The following is an 18488-nucleotide window of genomic DNA, read 5'->3' as shown; positions in this document are numbered from 1 at the left end:
ATAGAAGCCTTACACTTAAAACCTAAATAATAAAGAAGACTAAAGTTGAAGAAAATTGAGAATACAATTTTTTTTCAGGACGTCCTGAACAGAGAATTTCTTTTGGACGTCCAGAACAGAGAATTTCTTTCTTACAAAGGAGATGACAAACCCATGAATTCTCAAAGAGTAACAAAGATGTCAAACCCTTGCATTGCCTTAAACAAACAGCGTTTTCCATCTCTTAGTTCGGATCAAATTTCTGCCACATTTACAAGTAGCCATCTATGCAGTATCAGTCTTAAAACTGTTGACCATATTTCGCCTTCTAGTGTCGGAAAATCTTCAAACACGGATAATCTCCTACTCATGCAGTCCATGAGACAGCAGTTTAACCATAAGGGTCGAAACCTCGAGAAAATCTTCAAGAAACAAAATAAGGTCCAGAACTCGAAAGAAATAAAATGATGATTAGAACAGATAACTCCGATGATGAAAAAAAATGCCGATAACTATTATTACTGTTAACGTTATTGTTCATGTACGATACATAGTGCGAAAATCATGGAGGCAACACTGAAAAGATTATTCCATGTTGGAATAAAAAGAAAAACAAGAGAAGAGAATAGTAAATACATAATGTAAACAACCAGCACCTGCTGCTGCTAGCGACCGAAGTCAGCACCCATTCTTCTCCTGCATAAACCAAGATCCCACTTTGTGAATTGAAACCCAATAGAGTAACCTGCTTCGAGAAAACCTGTATCTTGTGGCAAATATCCAGCTTTGACATCCTCAAAGAACAAAACTTAATAATAATTAAAATCTTAAAACGGATATCTATCGTTTCAAGGCAAAAATCAAATCAAGAAAAAGCTCGCCCATCTGGCACGACTGATGTACTAAACCCACATCACAGAAGAAAAACCGTTATCTTACTATGTCTAAAAATAACAGAAAGAACTATTTGTATATAAGCTGACCGAAAAAGGCAACTGAGAGAGGGAGACCACCACCACGATGGTATCACAGGAGAGTGGTTACTGAAAGTGGAGTACAAAGGTATGAATACCCTCAAGCATCGCTGCCTCTAGAAAACTTTATCCTCAAACAAATCAAACCGAAAGTCAGGCATTTAAAACTGTTGTACACTGAAGCTCAATGTAAAGCAGCCATATCAGTTGCCAACAAGGATAAGATCTACAATTTTGCGAAACATAATAGGTAGACCCTCATTCGCTCGGTATAGATCGAAAGTTAGTAACTCAACAATCAATGGCGACATTTCCAAAAAACAAGCTTGTAAAACAATGAATGACATCATCTGGCATACAAGTGAAAGTAGCATGAAAAGTTGAAGACCAATTAAGCTTAGTGCCCGGGAAACAATGAGCACGTGCACTCAGTTGATGCAATAAGCAAAGGTCTGACCAACACCAGGAACTAGAGTCATTGGTTCATGAACCACATCATAAAATATTTATTGCTGAGAATATAACAGCAAGTGCATGCTTAACAAAAACCAAAAACAAAAAGATATTCTAATTACTCTTCAGCAACCAACTCCAACCGAGAAGAAAGAACCCTCGTAACTTTTTTAAAATCTAAATATAAAAGTTTATTCTTAAATATCAACGTATCACAAGTACATAGCATGAATTGCGAGAAAATTTTCATATGCCATATCAAGGCATCACGAGTTATTGATGCAGACATAAACTGATACATCCCACCACATACAAGGCAAAATTTATTATTAGAAAAACACATGAATAATATAGGGTAATTCTTGGAGTAGGATAATGTTTGTAAACCTTTTTTTTTTACACTTGAACTCACAATCAGCGATGGTCCTAGTATGTACTCCAGTAGGTCACAAGTCTGAACTTCTCAGGGGTTGCTCCACCAAAGTTCTTTGATTTCACCTACACCAACATAAAAAAGTTTACAAAACACATTTCTCAAAAGACGACTTCATTGTTGCCATTACAGTGAAGAAAAATATTACATACCTGAAGATTCATTTTGTATTTCAGTCCTCGGCACAATCAATGTTTACAAAAGCTTAAGCTTTTTTTGCTTCAAGTATAAAGGGAACCTTGGCCAAGAATTTGGTTTCCATTCCATCAAAATTCTGAAAAACAGTAACAAAACAGAAAAATGCTTGATAGAGCATTGACCGATCACCACTAGTATTCAACCTTCTCAAAATGGTTGCCTAAGAATATCTTCCAATCTCTATAGATATTTTTTTCTTAAACCTCAAGCACCAAATCACAGGAGCCCAAAAAAAATTATATATATATATATATATATAACTGAACTATTACATTATCTCTGAGCTATGCTCCCGAACAACTAATTCCTCTTTTCCCAACCCATTAAAACTTATGGCTGGGCATGATGTGCCCTTATCGGCGTCAAAAATAGACTTAACTTGCAAAAAAATACATTATAAAATTTGGTAATCAATCTCACTTTGTACACATGTACAGAAGAGATATGAACTGTCAGTAACCTGCCTTCTTTGCAGATTTTCAAGTGAAGGTCCAGGTAGGCATCCTTTCTCCTTTTTTTTTCCTGATGCCTGCCTGTTTAAGAGAGAAACCATGAAAACGTTCAATATATACAGGGTTGACTTAATCTCTAGCACCACCAAATTTGGATCGACTTATGGCCTCCATTGCAAGCTTAACCAGATGGATGAGCTCCTCTAAATCTTGGAAGCTGAAATCAATGACCCTCCTAATATAATAAATACAATCATTCTTATGTGCATCAGCCAGTGTCGCGCAAGCAGCTGCAAAAGCATTCTGGGATTTCCTTGAGGCTTCCATTGCAAAATTTACATCCTGTGTCTGCAAAATAATACATACTCATCTTACCCTCTTGTAGCACGCTGGTAATTGTAAAACCATTACCATACAATTAAATCTGTGCGAAAATATCTTACTGGTCCCACACAAGACGAGATAACCTATGAATTTATAATTCAACTAAATATTTTAATCACAAGTCATTCAAGATGCTTATAGAAAGAAAAATAGGCTTGCTTGGAAGCTTTCATACAATATATATTTTTCTTTTTCTTTTTCACTGAAACTCCAATAACAATTGGCTAATCTATGCAATATCCGGTGGCTGGAAATTCCAATTCAGCTTCCTAACTTTTTTATCCACTATATATCCATGATTCATAGTACTGAATTTGTGGTCCTGAATAAGTGAGTATCGAAACACCTTGAAAGAACACTTCTTAGCAAAAATTCATATCGAGACCGAGTGCAAGACTAAATCAACTTACAAAGTCAAGCAGCCTGACAAAACTAGAGCGGTTACGAGCAGCAGCAACATGGTTGTTCAAGTTATCTAAATCTGATGCAGAAGATGATGGAGACTCACCTGAACAGTGAAGAGTTTAAAGACAAAAAAAAAAAAAAAAAAAAAAAAAGTTGAGTTGTTTGATATTTTCTCAGTGGAAAGATAAGAACACCCAGATTTCTACCTTCTGCTGTTTTTTATCAACAGAAGCGGTCTGTACATATTTATCACAAATGACAGATAATGTAGATATTTCATTATTAGTTATGATAAGTATGGTTCTGCAAATAACAGTAAAGACAGTATCTCTAAAGGCTTGACATTTTCAACTGAACATATTTACCACATGATTGTTTAGTAACATAAACGTTCGAACTAGAATAAATAATCTACAACTTCAAATGGCAACCATTTCCTAATGGAAGAACAAAACTGAAACTTGACATGAAATCCAAAGATTATCACATAAATCATTCATAACCTCCCTACCTTGAGGAGCCATATTGAGAGTAGCTTGCAACTCATTCCGATCCCTGTTTGTACTAGAATGTTTACAGTAAACGACCCTCATGTATGCCACCTCCATGCATTTATAGGCCAAGGCAGCAGAAGCTACTTCTTTGCGGTTTTCATATTCATGGGCACATAATCTGTGAATTCAAAAGGTTCAGCACAGAGCCAAACACCAGGCTATAGGAACGCAGAAACAAAAGCTTCAAAACTTATAGGGCATTACATATTTTATAAAATTAAAAGGGACCATCTCTGCATGCAAATAATAGCTAATTGAATCTATTGGCTGAGACATAAGTCATCAGGACGAGAAACAACTATTTCTCTTAAAACTTAGAGCATTTAACTTACTCGCAAAGTTTAGCTGTAGTACTGTACACTTGCAACGTAGTCATTTCTCCATGTTTGCCATTCTCACTACTGCAACTTTCTAAAAGCACGGCTCCTTGGAGAAAGTTCAGAGCAGCTTGGAAGTAAGCCTCACTACTTTCAAAATCAAACCCGGAGTTCTAAAACATAGTAGAACCACACCACAGTATGAGTTAAGAGCACAAACACAAAAAAAAAAAAAAAAAAAAAAAAAAAAAAAAATGTATCAAGTCTGTACTAAAGATTTGCTAAAAAGTCAAATGAGAACAGGAAACCTTAAGATAATCAGCATAGTCTCTAAGCCTCTTGGCCTCTTTCAAGGTATTAGTAGCAGTCTGGGCAGAGGAGTTTCTCACAGGACTTGGCGCACTAACATCTAATGCTCTTTGTTGATCAGGCATGAGACGTACCAAATTGCAATTAACTCCATTCTTGTTAGCAGCAGTCCCAGCCTGCTTTAGTGACTTTGTCATATCACCATCGACAGTGATATCGACTGCAAGCCCTTGAAACACTACTTCTCTCTCAGACCCTGCAATAGGTGGGGAACAAAGAGATGGTGTTTCTTCTTTCCTTTCACCTCGGCAATGTAAAAACAATTGTGATTTCCCACTTCTTGACTCATGTTGCATCTGACCATCCTCATGTTTCTGAATCAGGTTCTGTTGCAGTGCACTCTTCCTATTAGGCCTCTGCGTAGAACTAAACTTCACAGCTGATGCATCATAGTCCTTTCGTTTTGGTTGAGTTTCCACTCCACTGTCACTTGACCCATGTCCTGCATTATCCCCCCTACTAATATGATAGTTTTCATCCTTGAGCTTGACCCACTTAGTGCTACACTTTTCAGGAAGATCGTGTCTAACATTATTCCCTTTTCCATGAACATAATTGGGTTCAATCTCAGACTCATATCTTTGACCCTTCTTCGAGCAATCATTCACTGGATCAGAAACCTTCATCCTGTTCCTATCCAAATTAGAAGTGCCACTTCTAACAATGTCCTTAGACTGCAAACAGGAACCCTTGCCAGATTTTTGCACACAAACAGGATCTCCAGCGTGGTCCTTGTTCTCTCTGTCATCATCATGAGAATGATTCATGCCATACTGATTATTGAGGCACTGACCATTTTCCAAACCATCATTATTACCACTGAGCAAATGGCTATTCCAAACTTCAGAAGAAGGTTTGGCAGTGACATTGAGTTCACCATTGGCATCTCCATCCTGGTAGCCTACTGATGAAAATATATTGGCATCTCCATTATTTGTTAAAGGGAAACCACCATAAGCAGAATCATCTTTCCCTAAAGCATCTCCCCTTGCTGAAGTAAGCCTGTCTGCATTGGAAGTCCTCAAGGGAGATGAAGAAACTGATTCCACAGGTGAGCCTTTTACTTCTTCAAAGTTAACTCTAGTTTTATGGGAACCTGAAACCTTTGAAGAGCTTGAAGTGGCAGCCAAAGAAACATGCCCAGATCCCGAATCCCTTCCCAATGAATTTACACCAATGAATGTTTGTTGAGATGCATTCTTTTTACTATGTTTCTTGGGTTGCTGGTCTTTTACAATACTCCTATCCTTTTCCACAACATGAATTGAATTAATTTTTGTGCCTGAAATAACAATATTGGTCGCTCTGATTTTTATATTTGGTCTATCATCTCCATTACCAGTACTGGACTCTTTACCATTAGACTTCAAAATCCTGGACCTCTTCTCCTTCCGATATCCGCTTTCACTACTTTCCTCCTTGGTATATAACTTCCCTTCATGCCCAAAATTTTGAAGTGTCTCCACATTATTCTGAGTATCCTGCCATTCTCTCATCTTTCTTTTCTTCATGGAACCATCTCTACTGCCTGTTCTCACATCCAAAGCCCCACCATGCAATGAGACCTGAATTTGGTCTTTCAATTTCTTTGCAGAAACTTGTAATTTGTCCTTGGCTACATCCTTAGTGCCTTCAGAACGACAGAGGTCATTGTATTTAACATCCTGACCATGTGCCTGGGTTAGCAAACCAGTACTTGAACCGACACAAACCATCCCAATGTCAACATTAGAATTTGTGTTCTTATCAGCATGCCACATATCTCCTCTCTTCAGTTTCTTAGAAGTTCCAAATATATGTTGATCATCCTCCTCCTTGTTTTTCAATCTTAATGCCCTGGCATTATCTGCAGATATAGAACAACCCAAATAAATACAGGCACCGGTTACCTAGTTTTGCATGTGTTATGGCAGTAGGAAAGGGAAAATTTACAAATAACTGCGTACCTTCACTTGTTTGCTTCTCCTTCTGCTTAGGTATGGTTTTTTCAATTTTCAAGTTTTGCACCTTGCTCGTATGTCGAAAACTAGATTTCTTTATCACATTTGATTCTAAAGGAGGCTGGTTTATGTCATTTGAGCTTATACTTTTCACAGCTACTTGCAGGTGGTTCTTTGTAGAGTTCAAGAGACCACTTCCATTACTTGCATTTGGTAATTCCTTTAAACCATGTTTCTTCTTCCCTTGATTAGACATGGTATGAGAACTGAGGTTCTGATCAAGATGTAGGACATCAACTGCAGGTACTGCAGATGCTGTTCCATTAGCATGAGTTTGCAGCTTATTTATTCCTTCTGAAGATGGCATCTGGTATAATGTTTGGAGTGCTTTGGTTGTTTCCTCCTCACTGATGTCGCATAGATTCATCCCAGGCCTACAAAAAAAAAAAAAAAAAAAATTCAATGCCACAGTGAAAAGGCAGCAAAACAAGCATGCATAGACTCATGTGATTAGTTAAATATCTACACATACACAGGCAGGAATGGGTACGTGCAAGCGCACAAGAGTGTGTGTGTTTATGTGAGAGGGAGAGAGAGGGAGAGAGAGGAGTGAACAAAAAAAAAAAAGAAGAAAAGATATGCAAATATTATTGTCAAACCCAATGGTAAGAAGGAAGCTTACAGCCAATTAAGCATGCTACACAACCACTTCTCAGGAAGTTGCTCTGGCTTAGTGCCTAAGGGTAGAAGCCGCCACTTCTGACAACTATCACAGCACACCCAATGTTCTTCTATAATTACAGGAGCTGCAGCCGCAGGTACAAGCTCCGAAGCAAGTCCATTTTCCTTTGTTTGTTGGCACGGAACGGGAACATCTTTTGACAGTAACTGATTATCGGACTTTTTGCCACTCCATTTTTCCCTTGGTTTATCCAAACATGCCCTCAGTTTTACATCAACATCAGCAGCAGGTCTTTCTGCTAGATCCATTTTATCCCTTTGTTCCAATCTTTTGTCCCCCACTGAGACTCTTTGATTATCTCTGACCTTACCATTTTGCGACTTCGACTTCTGAATTTTTATATTAGATTGAGGAACACCATGACCTCCACTCAATTTATCTTTTGGAGCCACACCCATTTCAAACTCCAGGCGTTCCTTTGTTGAAATACTAGGTGACTTTTCCTTGCTTTGATTTTCCTTTGACTTAGCCTTGCCCTCAGAAGATAGCTTTGGCCTCTTGCCACGCACATTAGTTTTTGCTTGTTCACGTGATGTACCTTCCTTACCAACATTGTGTTTGTGCAAGTCTTCCTCTTCCTTGCATTTGGATACATCAGAATCATCTTTTGAGGCTGAAATCTGGTAATCCTTGCACTTGACATCATCCCTGAGATCAACTGGAATATCCTTCTGTTCCCAGACCTTTTCCACTGAACCATACCTAGAACTCTGCTTCTCATTCTTGACACCACCCTGATCAGATATCAACTCCAATGGCTCTTCCTTCACTAATTCAGAGGAAGATAATTTTCCTTTCACCTCATTCTCATTCGCCTCCCTAGAAGCTTCAGGTGTCTTACCAATCACTTTCAAACAATTACCAACAAATACGGAATTGGACAAAGGCGTGGCTTTCAAGTCATTGAGCACAAGCTCCTTGTCTTCTCGGCTCCCAGTTTCTGATTTCTTTTTCATAATAATTTTCGTGTTATTCTTGATACCATTCTCAAGCTTCAACGCTACCGGAATTTCACCCTTCCTGGATGCTTTAATTCTCGTCTCCTTCGACACTTTGCTGTTGCCCAGTGTGGAAACAGAGTCCATCACAGACAAAGATGAATGCTCTTGATGACCCTTTGATGAAGGTACTTGTTTTTGTTGATAAAGCTTTCTCTTTCTTACTAAGCAAAGCAAACTGTCATGAAGTGGTGATATCAATGCATCTCCAGGAACAGGAAAGGAAGTCATAACCTGTCACAAAACATAAACAACGCCCATCAATGCAACAGATCATTTTAGGTCCATCTACAGCAATAGAAACTGCAATAAAACATCTGGGCTTACCTGAATAATATTAGTGGAAGAGTTATCCACAATCACTTGAGATGGAGGTTTCATTGCCCTACTTTCCTCAGGGCTGTTCTCCAAAGATAAAGATGGAGAGCCAAGTCCAAGATCACTATATATTGCTACATTCTTCTGAGCCGTGTTATCAGGGTTCATTTTGATTCGAACCTTCAGTGTCCTTTGATCAGTTGGATTCCCCTGTCTGTTTGAGGTTTCATCTTTCACAGAACACCTCTCAGCTACTTGAGTAGGAGGCAAGCACAAATTCCGTTTAACTGAAATGTCTCCAGGGAGGACCCTTGAATTATGTGACAAATGAGCACTGTTAGCAGTTCCAGGCCTCACATTTGGGTGTGCATTTGAAAAAGCTTTCAGATTCTGAGGGTCACCCTGTATGTTAACATAACCCGCGAATGCTCAACTAACATAGAACTTTCCAATCTGAGATGATCTCAGCCATATATAAATCCTCCCTACCAAATAATAAATAAGAAGAATTTTTATCCATATACCTCTGTTAAACATTTAGGAGATCTTGATGTGTTGTAGTTTATCTGCGGGGTCTTTGGATGAGACAAAATGGATGGAGACCTTTCATGAGAAGGTAAAAAAGTGCCATACCCACCATATTTTGCCCCTGAGAAAACAATAAAGTCCATCCACTTGATGAGCCACTAAATTTACAAGTACAAATATGAAGCAGTCTGTCTACTATTTTCATGGATGTCACTTACCCAAAGTCTCAACAGAATTACCAGCCTCAAAATCCTTCATGAAATGGCCCAAAGCATTCTGAATTCTCTCATCCTTGAAAAAATCAAAAAGATAGTGTCATTACAAACATTTTTTTATATATGCGTCATTACATACATAAGACCATTAAAAAAGAATAATAACCAAAATGTCTGTACAGAAACATAAGGGCTATTACAGAACGTTGCAGAAGAAGCGAATTGTGTAAACTTGTCTTGGGATACTGTTACCTAAAACCAGCTTAGCCCATCATAGGTTTTGTTCACGTAAATGGCAATCAATAATGCTGCGCCTTAAGACTATCTTGGAATTTTTTTCACGAACGGTATTTCTGATAGCCAAGACAACAGAAACGAGGAAGTGGAAACTAAATGTTATTTAACATTACTTGTTCACAGACAACCATTTGGCCTACTAAACTCAACCACTCAGCATTTGGAAATTTATAGGGGGGTTAAATGTCTTGTTCTCTTGGACACTGAACAAAGAAGTATTGAGTTCAAATTCACTAATGCTTTCCTTGGATCAATAAACATACAATCATAAATAATCTATGAAGCATCATAATGGAAAGAAAAGAGAATTTATGCTCATTTAAAAACTCTTGATACTATAAATCATAGTAAATCAATGGTACCTACGAATAACTGCAAGAGTTCACTACAATAAGGCTGTTGCATAATCAATTATCAGCAATCAGCCATGAATGTACTTCTTCTATACTTGAACCAGAAAATAATCTACATTGTCTCTAAAGTGACCCGAAAACACCCAGAAACTTCACTGGCAGTTTCCAAAGCTTTTGCATATTTTGATGCGTTCCACAACTTAAAGCGAAAAATTTAAGACTCCTAATTATTGCGTTGCGTTTTACTATCCAAGGGATAAAAAGTTTCTACTTCACCCTGCTAAACAGTTGTCTGCAAGTCCAAAGTTCATGTTCCAACTCAATTTCCTTACTTTCTTATATTTTCTCGGAAACCAAGCAAGCAGTTACAAATTCCAATCCACCATTGTAATTCAACATACACATACATCAAAAACAACATAGAAACTCAGCCTTAAGAACAAATTCAACACACTATTATCTTCTTAAGATGTCCATATATTGTTTATCAACTCCAAAGCTGTCAATCAAGATTTTAATGAGAAATTCGAACACGAATAAATCAATGAGACAAAGATGCCCTTACAATGTAAGAGAGATCGTTGTCCGGTTCAAGGTTTTCCTCGTCATCATCCTTGTAATAGCAAGGAGCCTCGCCTTCTTCAAGCTCAGTATTATTCACCTCCATCACCACAAGCCTTACAAAACCCTAACCCTAACCCTACCTCTAACCCCAAAACCCCAACCTTTTCACCCCTTCACGCACCGACCTTCCCTAAAGTCCAGCATCAGTCCAATCCCCAAAATACCCCCTCCGACCCACCAAAGCTTTCGCAAAACCCAACAAAACCCAGAACCCGATTCTCCGACAACCGACTTTTCACAGTAGGAATTTCAAAACCCCCGAATGGAAAAAAATCCCCAAAAATATCAAATAAAAATTCACTGAATTCATATTATGTTAAAGCTCCTCCGGTGGAACTCGCAGATCATCGGGTTCCGGGATCAACGGCGGAGATTGGGCGGGGCCGATCAGTGCAGAGTATTGATTGGCTGCAACGGGTTTCGACGGCGGAGCAATCGTATTGATTGATTTGATTTTCCGTACACTGTCTCTCTTCTTCTTCCCTTCGTTGGTGTACCAATTTTATTTATTTTATTTATTTATTTTATTTGTGCCCAGCAATCCTTATTTTTTTTTAGAGAGTTTTAACCAAAATTATTCATTTTTAACGAAAGTAATATTTTTATTCTAAAAAATCATTACTGATACTATTCATTTACAACATATTTTGATTAAAACTCAAAATTTTAAAATTATTTTCATTAGTTTTTCTTATTTTTTTACTCTTTTTCTATTTTATTAGTTTTATTTTATTTTTAATTTTGATTTGTTTCTCTTTTCAGTTTACAATTTATTATTTAAATTTTTTTTTCATGTATAATTTTGGCGCGTGAAAGAATTGAGGGTGCATGCCAAATTGACGATAGCTCTAAATTCTGGGAAGTCGGAGGGACATGTTTATGAGGGAACGGTGTTGTTTGCCATGTGTTTTGAGTTGGGAAAGATGTGCTACCGCAAACTTTGTCGTGTGGAATGTGGACCTTGGTTTTGTTTTTGTTTGGAAACGTTGGATACGTATGCTACGTAGTACAAAATAACAAAGTCAAATATAACTTTCTTTTAACCGCGTTTAGTGGTTGGCGATGAATTCTAAGTTGTTATTTCACACAACACATTCTAGGTTCAATTTTTTGCATGGTGAATTACATGATGATGGCCAAATTAGAAAGAGGTTGAAATACCTCTGTGAGTTTTTCCAACCTTTGAAAAATGGAATGTCGTGGTGAAGCCACCAACTAGTAGCCTTTTATGAAGAAAATATATATGTAGTTGATCGTCAAGTCATGACGTGGAAAATATATTGTAACATATATGTTTTGAGGGTCATTTATATGAATTAAAGAAATTGACGGTTCATTGTGAGGATGTTCCTTGTTACTATAACCGTTTATTAATGAATGGCTATATAGTCTCCAAATCGGCCGAATCTATATGTAGAAGAGTTTAAACAATGATAAAGATAATGAATGGTTTTGATTATAATATTACGGTAAAATGATTCCACATTAGGGGAAGGACTTTCCCTTTACTATGAATGAGTAAACTATTATCCTTGAAGAAATTTGCCAACCTTAACATGCTTATCCTTTAATTGCCTAACTGATTAATTAATTAATGCCTCGTTCATCTTTGACGTTGCTCACTCAGATTTTGCATAAGAAATCACAAAAGTACTGCAAGATTAAACCATAACCCTCCATTTGGTCATCCTGCAAGGCTGCAACCAAGTTACAACATCGTCCCTCATTCTATGTTGGCATGAGTCAAAGGTTTAGGTGTAATAGGAATGTATTTATGTTTCCTAGTTTGGTTATAAATTATCTTTAATATTCCTTGTATCACAAGGGGAAGTAGCATATATTACCTCTTAAGGAGAAGAACAAGATAGAAAAGAATATTTGAAACCCCATAACTACTTTTATATTGGCATCAAAGCAGGTTTCAGCCTGTCTCTTTCTCTTTTACTCTAGCTGCTAATCCTGAGAACCCAGAATAATTTCTAGCGTGCTCTTGAAGCAAGAGAACCACTCACTGGGAAAACCTTATAAACCTAAATCAGCAAAACCTCAAAGGCACTGCTTACCCCACTAAAAGAAGGAAAATAAAACCTAGAAATCTAAATCTCAGCATCTCAAAGCAAGAGACAATGCTCATCACACTGAAAGAAGAAGACACAGATTAAGAAGAAGACAAAGATTGAAACTCAAAATCATAATTTTATCTTGGTGCTGACATTAGAGATTCTTGTTGGCTTCAAAATCAATTTGCAAAAACAACAAAAGCAAAAAAATCAAGGTGTGATCTCAAGACAAGAGAGTCATACATGACCTAAATCCTACCAATCCACCAAGTTGTTGTTTTTAATAGATGAACAGCGAATGATTGCAGAAGCTGTGCAAGAAAAACATATTGAATCAGGAATTGGGCTTGCGACACTTACCTCATGTATGCAAGAGTCTTGCCCTGCTATGTCTGGCACTCACCATTCAATTGAGCAGCAGGCATGCATGCAGTCCAAACCGCTGAACATAAAGGAAATCATGATGTTGGCAGACTCGATAAAGGCTCACTGAGCCCACCAGCGAAAGACCATCAGAAAATAGACCAGGACTCAGCTAGTCTTGGCCCACAATTATTTCTTTTAAACTTGATTGTTTCTCAAAAGCAATTCGACAATCCAGGTAACATAGAAATAACCTTAGTTGCATCTATTGATCTTCATACAGGTTGGATCATTGACTCTAGAGCCACTGATCATATGAATTACGATCGTACTATATTTAACTCTATAACACCACCACCACGAGATAGTATTGTCACTGCTAATAGAGGTATTGCCCCGATTACAGGGACAAGTTCGATAACACTCACTCATACTCTTTCATTACATAACTGTTTACTTGTTCCCATGCTCTTAAGCCATTTCTTATCTGTGGGATAGGTCACCGAGCAATTAGACTGTGTTGTGCAAATATTTCCGTCTTTCTATTTACTTCAAGATATCCAGACTCATGCAATCATTGGTTGTGGTACTAAGAGGAGGGGATTATACTATGTTGATGATGTTGCATAGGGTCGTGTTCATCAAGTTCAAGGTCGTAATAGTGGGAAGTTGAAGACTATTAAATTGTGGCATCGTTGACTTGGTCATGCCTCCTTTGGATATTAATGAAAATTACTTTTGTCATTGTTTAAAGATATCTCATATTCTTCTCTACAATGCAATGTTTGCACATTAGCGAAAAGCCATTGTGCTTCGGATTCTTCAAGTTATAATAAATGAACAGTTCCTTTTGAGTTAGTTCATTCTGATATATGGGGACCTTCTTCGGTTATTACTCAACATGGAGTGCGTTAGTTTGTAACATTTGTTGATAACTGCACCAAAATGACTTAGTTGTACCTTATGAAAAACAGAAGTGATATGGGTGGCATCTTCAAAAAGTTTTATCACATGGTCTATACTTAATATTCACTCTCTGTTAAAGTGCTTTGATCAAACAACGGTGGTGAGTATCTTAATCAGGATCTTTCTAATTTCTTTACAGAAAAGGGCATTCTTCATAAAACTACGTGTCCTCAAACCCCACAACAAAATGGAGTTGTTGAACAAAAAAATCGGCACTTCCTTAAGATTACTCATGATCTTCTTATTGGTAGCTATGCACTCCAAACATATTGAGTTGATGCAGTCACTTATGTTATTTATCTCATGAACCAAATGCCATCACGTGTTCTCTCTTTTAAAACGTCATTGGCCGTGCTTGTAGATCATGTTTTGCTCTTTTCCACTCTTTATCTCGAACCCCAGGTTTTTGGTTGCGTGGCATATGTCCATCTTCACAAAAATCAAAGAAGCAAGTTTGATCCCTGTGCAGTGCAGTGTGTGTTCTTTGGCTTTAGTCCTCAACAAAAGAGGTATTGATGTTATCATCCATCTACTCAACATACGTACGTCACTATGGATGTTACATTCTTTGAAGACAAATTATTTTTTCCTCCCCGCCATACTTCTCAAGAGAAGACAACGTTAATAGACAATTATGGCAAGTTCAGTATAGTCGAGATTACCTCTACAGACTCTTCTGCTAGCCAAAGTAGGCTACCTAATCAAGATGGTAACAGTAGCAGTATCCCTGCTGCACCGAAAGAAACCCGAGATAGAACATCAAGAGATAGAAGCCCAAATGGCTTAGAGCGTAATAGCCATGCAATCCATTTGATTTCTTAAACCATGACAACCCAAGTGGGCTATGTGATTTCTCAAATATTGACAGCCCAAGTGGGCAAGATCAGTCAACAGCAACCATCCCAAGTCCCCAAGCATCTAGGGTAATTAATGTCAGCTCAAAATGGGCCAGACTTGATATTCGCAGCCACAGGTCTAAGTGATAGGTGTCTAGAATTAAGTGGACAGATGTGTAGCTCCATTGAAGCAGAACACGTCAATCTTAACTTTTCTCATACTCCTCAAGTACACGTTCATGATCCAACAGGTATCCATGGGGTAAGTTCTCACTCAGATATTGTGAAAACATCTTATGTGTTGCCTCATCGACAAAATCGAGGAAAACTACCTGACAGGTACTCTCCAGAAGGAAATGTGCGATATCCCATTGCAGTATCCACTCATCGACTCTCATCGAAATACTATGCACTTGTTCGACAAATGGAAACTATCAAAATACCTACCAAAGTGGAAGAAGCCTTGAAAGATCCGAAATGGACAGAAGCAATGCAAGTTGAGATGGAAGCATTACAAAAAAAAAATACATGAAGTGTGGTTACGCTTTCCAATGGGAAGAAATCAGTAGGGTGCAAATGGGTGTTCACTAGAAAACATAAAGCTGATGGAACAATTGATCGATACAAAGCAAGGTTAGCGGCCAAAGGGTTTACCTACACCTTTGGGGTAGACTACTAGGAAACGTTTGCTCCTATGGCGAAAATGAATACCATTAGAGTTTTATTGTCTCTTGCTGCTAATCTTGACTAGCCTTTGAGATAGTTTGATGTAAAAAATGCATTTCTGCATAGAGATTTAAAGGAAGAGGTGTACATGGATTTTCCACCAGGATACGGCACTGCAAACTCCAGTGGGAAAGTGTGCAGACTTTGGAAGACATTGTATGGCCTTAAACAATCACTCAGAGCATGGTTTGGGTAGTTCACCCAGGCAATGAAAAAGTACGAGTAACGACAAGGTAACTTAGATCATACTTTGTTCATCAAATGCAAAGATGGCAAAGTAACCTTGCCCATTATATATATGGATGCTTTATTATCACATGTGATGATACAATGAAAATTGAATGATTGCAGAGATACTTATCTTCCGAGTTTGAGATGAAAGACCTTGGGGGACTTAAATACTTCTTAGGGATTGAAGTTGCTAGGTCTTAGGAAGGAATATACTTGTCACAACAGAAATATATATTGGATCTTCTGTTTGAAACTGGTATGCTAAGGTGTAAACCTGTCAAGTTTGACCCTTATATTCTCCCAAATACCGTGGTAGGCACGTGCTGACCGACACCTGAAGGTGACGAAGCCATAGTAGAATGCATGAGAACAAGAAATAAATAAGACTTATAAATTTAAATATAATGAATATGCATTTAAGGAACGTGTTCAGAGCATACAACTAATCTAGAACACTAAAAAAAAAATTAATATAAAACTGGTAAGGGAATGTCTCGTAGCTCGAGTCGTAATCCTCATTCCTATGTCCTGACATTGTAATTTCACCTTCCGCTTATATTCTAAACTAGATGTATGCTCTAAACATGTCAGACATTATCTTTGTCAGTTGAATATTATTTATTATATTATTTTTGAACGAAATTTATATGCATGTTTTCCATGTTCTCAGCATTTGCATTAATTAAATAACTTTCGTTACACTCAGGTGTCGGCCAACACGTGACCATCCCGATGTCCCACGGACATCAAGATCAGGGCGTGTCAAAACCAGTGGATACACCTATTATGCAGAATCATCATCTTGCAATCTATCAAGATTAAGTCCTGACAAATAAGGAAAGATACCAAAGGTTAGTGGGACAGTTGATTTACCTGTTGCTCACAAGGCTAGATATTGCTTACGCAATAAGTATGGTGAGTCAGTTTATGGGTGCACTTATTGAGGATCACATGGCGGCGATAATGTGAATATTGAGTTACTTGAAGGGAACTCCGGGGAAATGACTAATGTACAAAAAAAACATGGACATATGGAAGTGAAAGGATACATAGATGTAGACTGTGCTAGAAATATTACTGATTGGCGATCCACTTCAGGCTACTTTACTTTTGTAGCTGGTAACCTTGTAACCTAGAGAAATAAGAAGCAGAATGTGGTTGCGAGGTCTTTGGCAGAGGCCGAGTACAGAGGAATAACACATGGTATTTGTGGGCTTTTATGGTTTTGGATTTTGCTTACTGAGATAAGATTTAAGCCTAAAAGACCTATGATGTTGTACTGTGATAATCAAGCAGCATGAGAGATAGTAAACAATCACGTGCAGCATAATAGGACCAAGCATGTTGAGGTGGATAGACATTTCATAAAGGAGAAACTAAATATTAAGTTCCATTTGCAAAGACAGATGAACAACTAACAAATATTTTGACATATGCAATCTCAGCTATGAGGTTTCAGGACTCACTCAACAAGTTGGGCCTAAGAGATATCTATGCTCCAACTTGAGGGGGAGTGTTGTCATGAGTCAGAGGTTTAAGTGGAATAGGAATGTATTTATGTTTCCTAGTTTGGTTATAATTCTCTTTAATATTCCTTGTATCACAAGGTGAAGTAGTGTGTGTGTGTGTGTGTGTGTGTGTGTGTGTATTACCTCATAAAGAGAAGAATAAAATAGAAAAGAATATTTGAAACCCTTGAACTACTTTTATCTTTCTATACTCTGAAATTTTTAAACGTAGAATTGTAAAGTGTATTTCTCAACTTCTATGTTTTTCACGATACTTACTATCTTAAATTCTGCACCCTACATGAGAAAACCAGTCAGAGAAAACAAAGACTTGGACAACCTCAACATAGGAATGAGTTAAAAGTATAAGTCAGTAAACTTAACAAACTACAGTAACTAATATTGTCGCCAGTAATTCATCCATGTCGTGATTGCAACCTCCCAATAATCCCAGGATATACATCAAGGCACAGAGTCTATTAGACAAAAGGAAATTGCAAAATGTAATGATTTATACACCAGACGAAGAACAACTCGACATGACACAAAGACTTGCACAACCAGAACAAAACAGAAGACAACTAGAAAGAGAGAACGATTGATTACTAAGATGAAAGATCATTTAAGCATGCTACACAACCATTTCTTTGGGAGTTGCTCCGGATAGTACTGATGGGTAGTAGCCACCACTCCAAACAACTATCACATCACACCCAATTTTCTTCTATAACAAAAGGAGTTGCAACTGCGAGTATGATATCTGAAGAAAGTCTGTTTTTCTTTGTTTGTTTGGAAGAGGAGCATCTTTCGACACTAGATGATTATCAATCTTTTGACAGTAGCATAAGTGTCGTTATTAAATACACAAGACCAGAAAATATGAACAATAACCAACATGTCAGAAGTTCACATAAATATAAAGGGGTAGAAAAGAGTTGCAGATGAAATCCCAGTTTTATCCTTCTTTCTTACCTAAAAGCAGCTAAAACCCATCATAAGTTTTGTACACATACTGGTAACCAATAATGTTAAATCTTGAGATTACCTTGGAATTTTTTTTTTCGCGAATGGTCCTAGACGATAGAGACGAGGAAGTGAAAAATAAATAACATTGTTCAGAGACAAACATTTGACCTACTAAATTCAACTCAGCAGTTGAAAATTTGTAGGGGTAACTATTTTGTTCTCTTGGATACTGAACAAAAACAAGTATTGAGTTTAAATTCGTTAATAACCTATGAAGCGTCGTAACGAAAAAAAAGAGC

General features: G+C 37.6%; 1 protein-coding gene across 4 annotated transcripts; it reads right to left on the bottom strand.

Annotated features, from left to right (window-relative positions):
• Positions 1-472: 472 nt before the first annotated feature.
• On the bottom strand, positions 473-11058 carry LOC103932021 (cysteine-tryptophan domain-containing zinc finger protein 7-like). 4 transcript variants are annotated; one of them, XM_048584264.1, is made up of 13 exons: positions 10475-11057; positions 9263-9335; positions 9041-9165; positions 8526-8918; positions 7141-8432; positions 6465-6892; positions 4458-6364; positions 4165-4322; positions 3790-3950; positions 3284-3381; positions 1992-2837; positions 1794-1904; positions 473-675 (listed from the first exon to the last, which is right to left on the bottom strand). In XM_048584264.1, the coding sequence occupies exons 1-11, from the start codon at positions 10574-10576 to the stop codon at positions 2619-2621; spliced, it is 4956 nt and encodes a 1651-aa protein (XP_048440221.1). In that variant the 5' UTR covers positions 10577-11057; the 3' UTR covers positions 473-675; positions 1794-1904; positions 1992-2618. The 4 variants fall into 4 exon arrangements, with proteins under 4 accessions (XP_048440221.1, XP_048440222.1, XP_048440220.1 ...); XM_048584265.1 differs by having other exon boundaries at positions 1819-1904; XM_048584263.1 differs by having other exon boundaries at positions 473-1904.
• Between the last annotated feature and the right edge of the window lie 7430 nt (positions 11059-18488).

The sequence above is a fragment of a genome, unplaced genomic scaffold (genome assembly GCF_019419815.1).
Source record: "Pyrus x bretschneideri cultivar Hongxiangsu unplaced genomic scaffold, Pyrus_bretschneideri_v1 Contig21, whole genome shotgun sequence".
NCBI classification, from domain to species: domain Eukaryota; kingdom Viridiplantae; phylum Streptophyta; class Magnoliopsida; order Rosales; family Rosaceae; genus Pyrus; species Pyrus x bretschneideri.
This window is presented reverse-complemented; position numbering and strand designations above follow the sequence as displayed.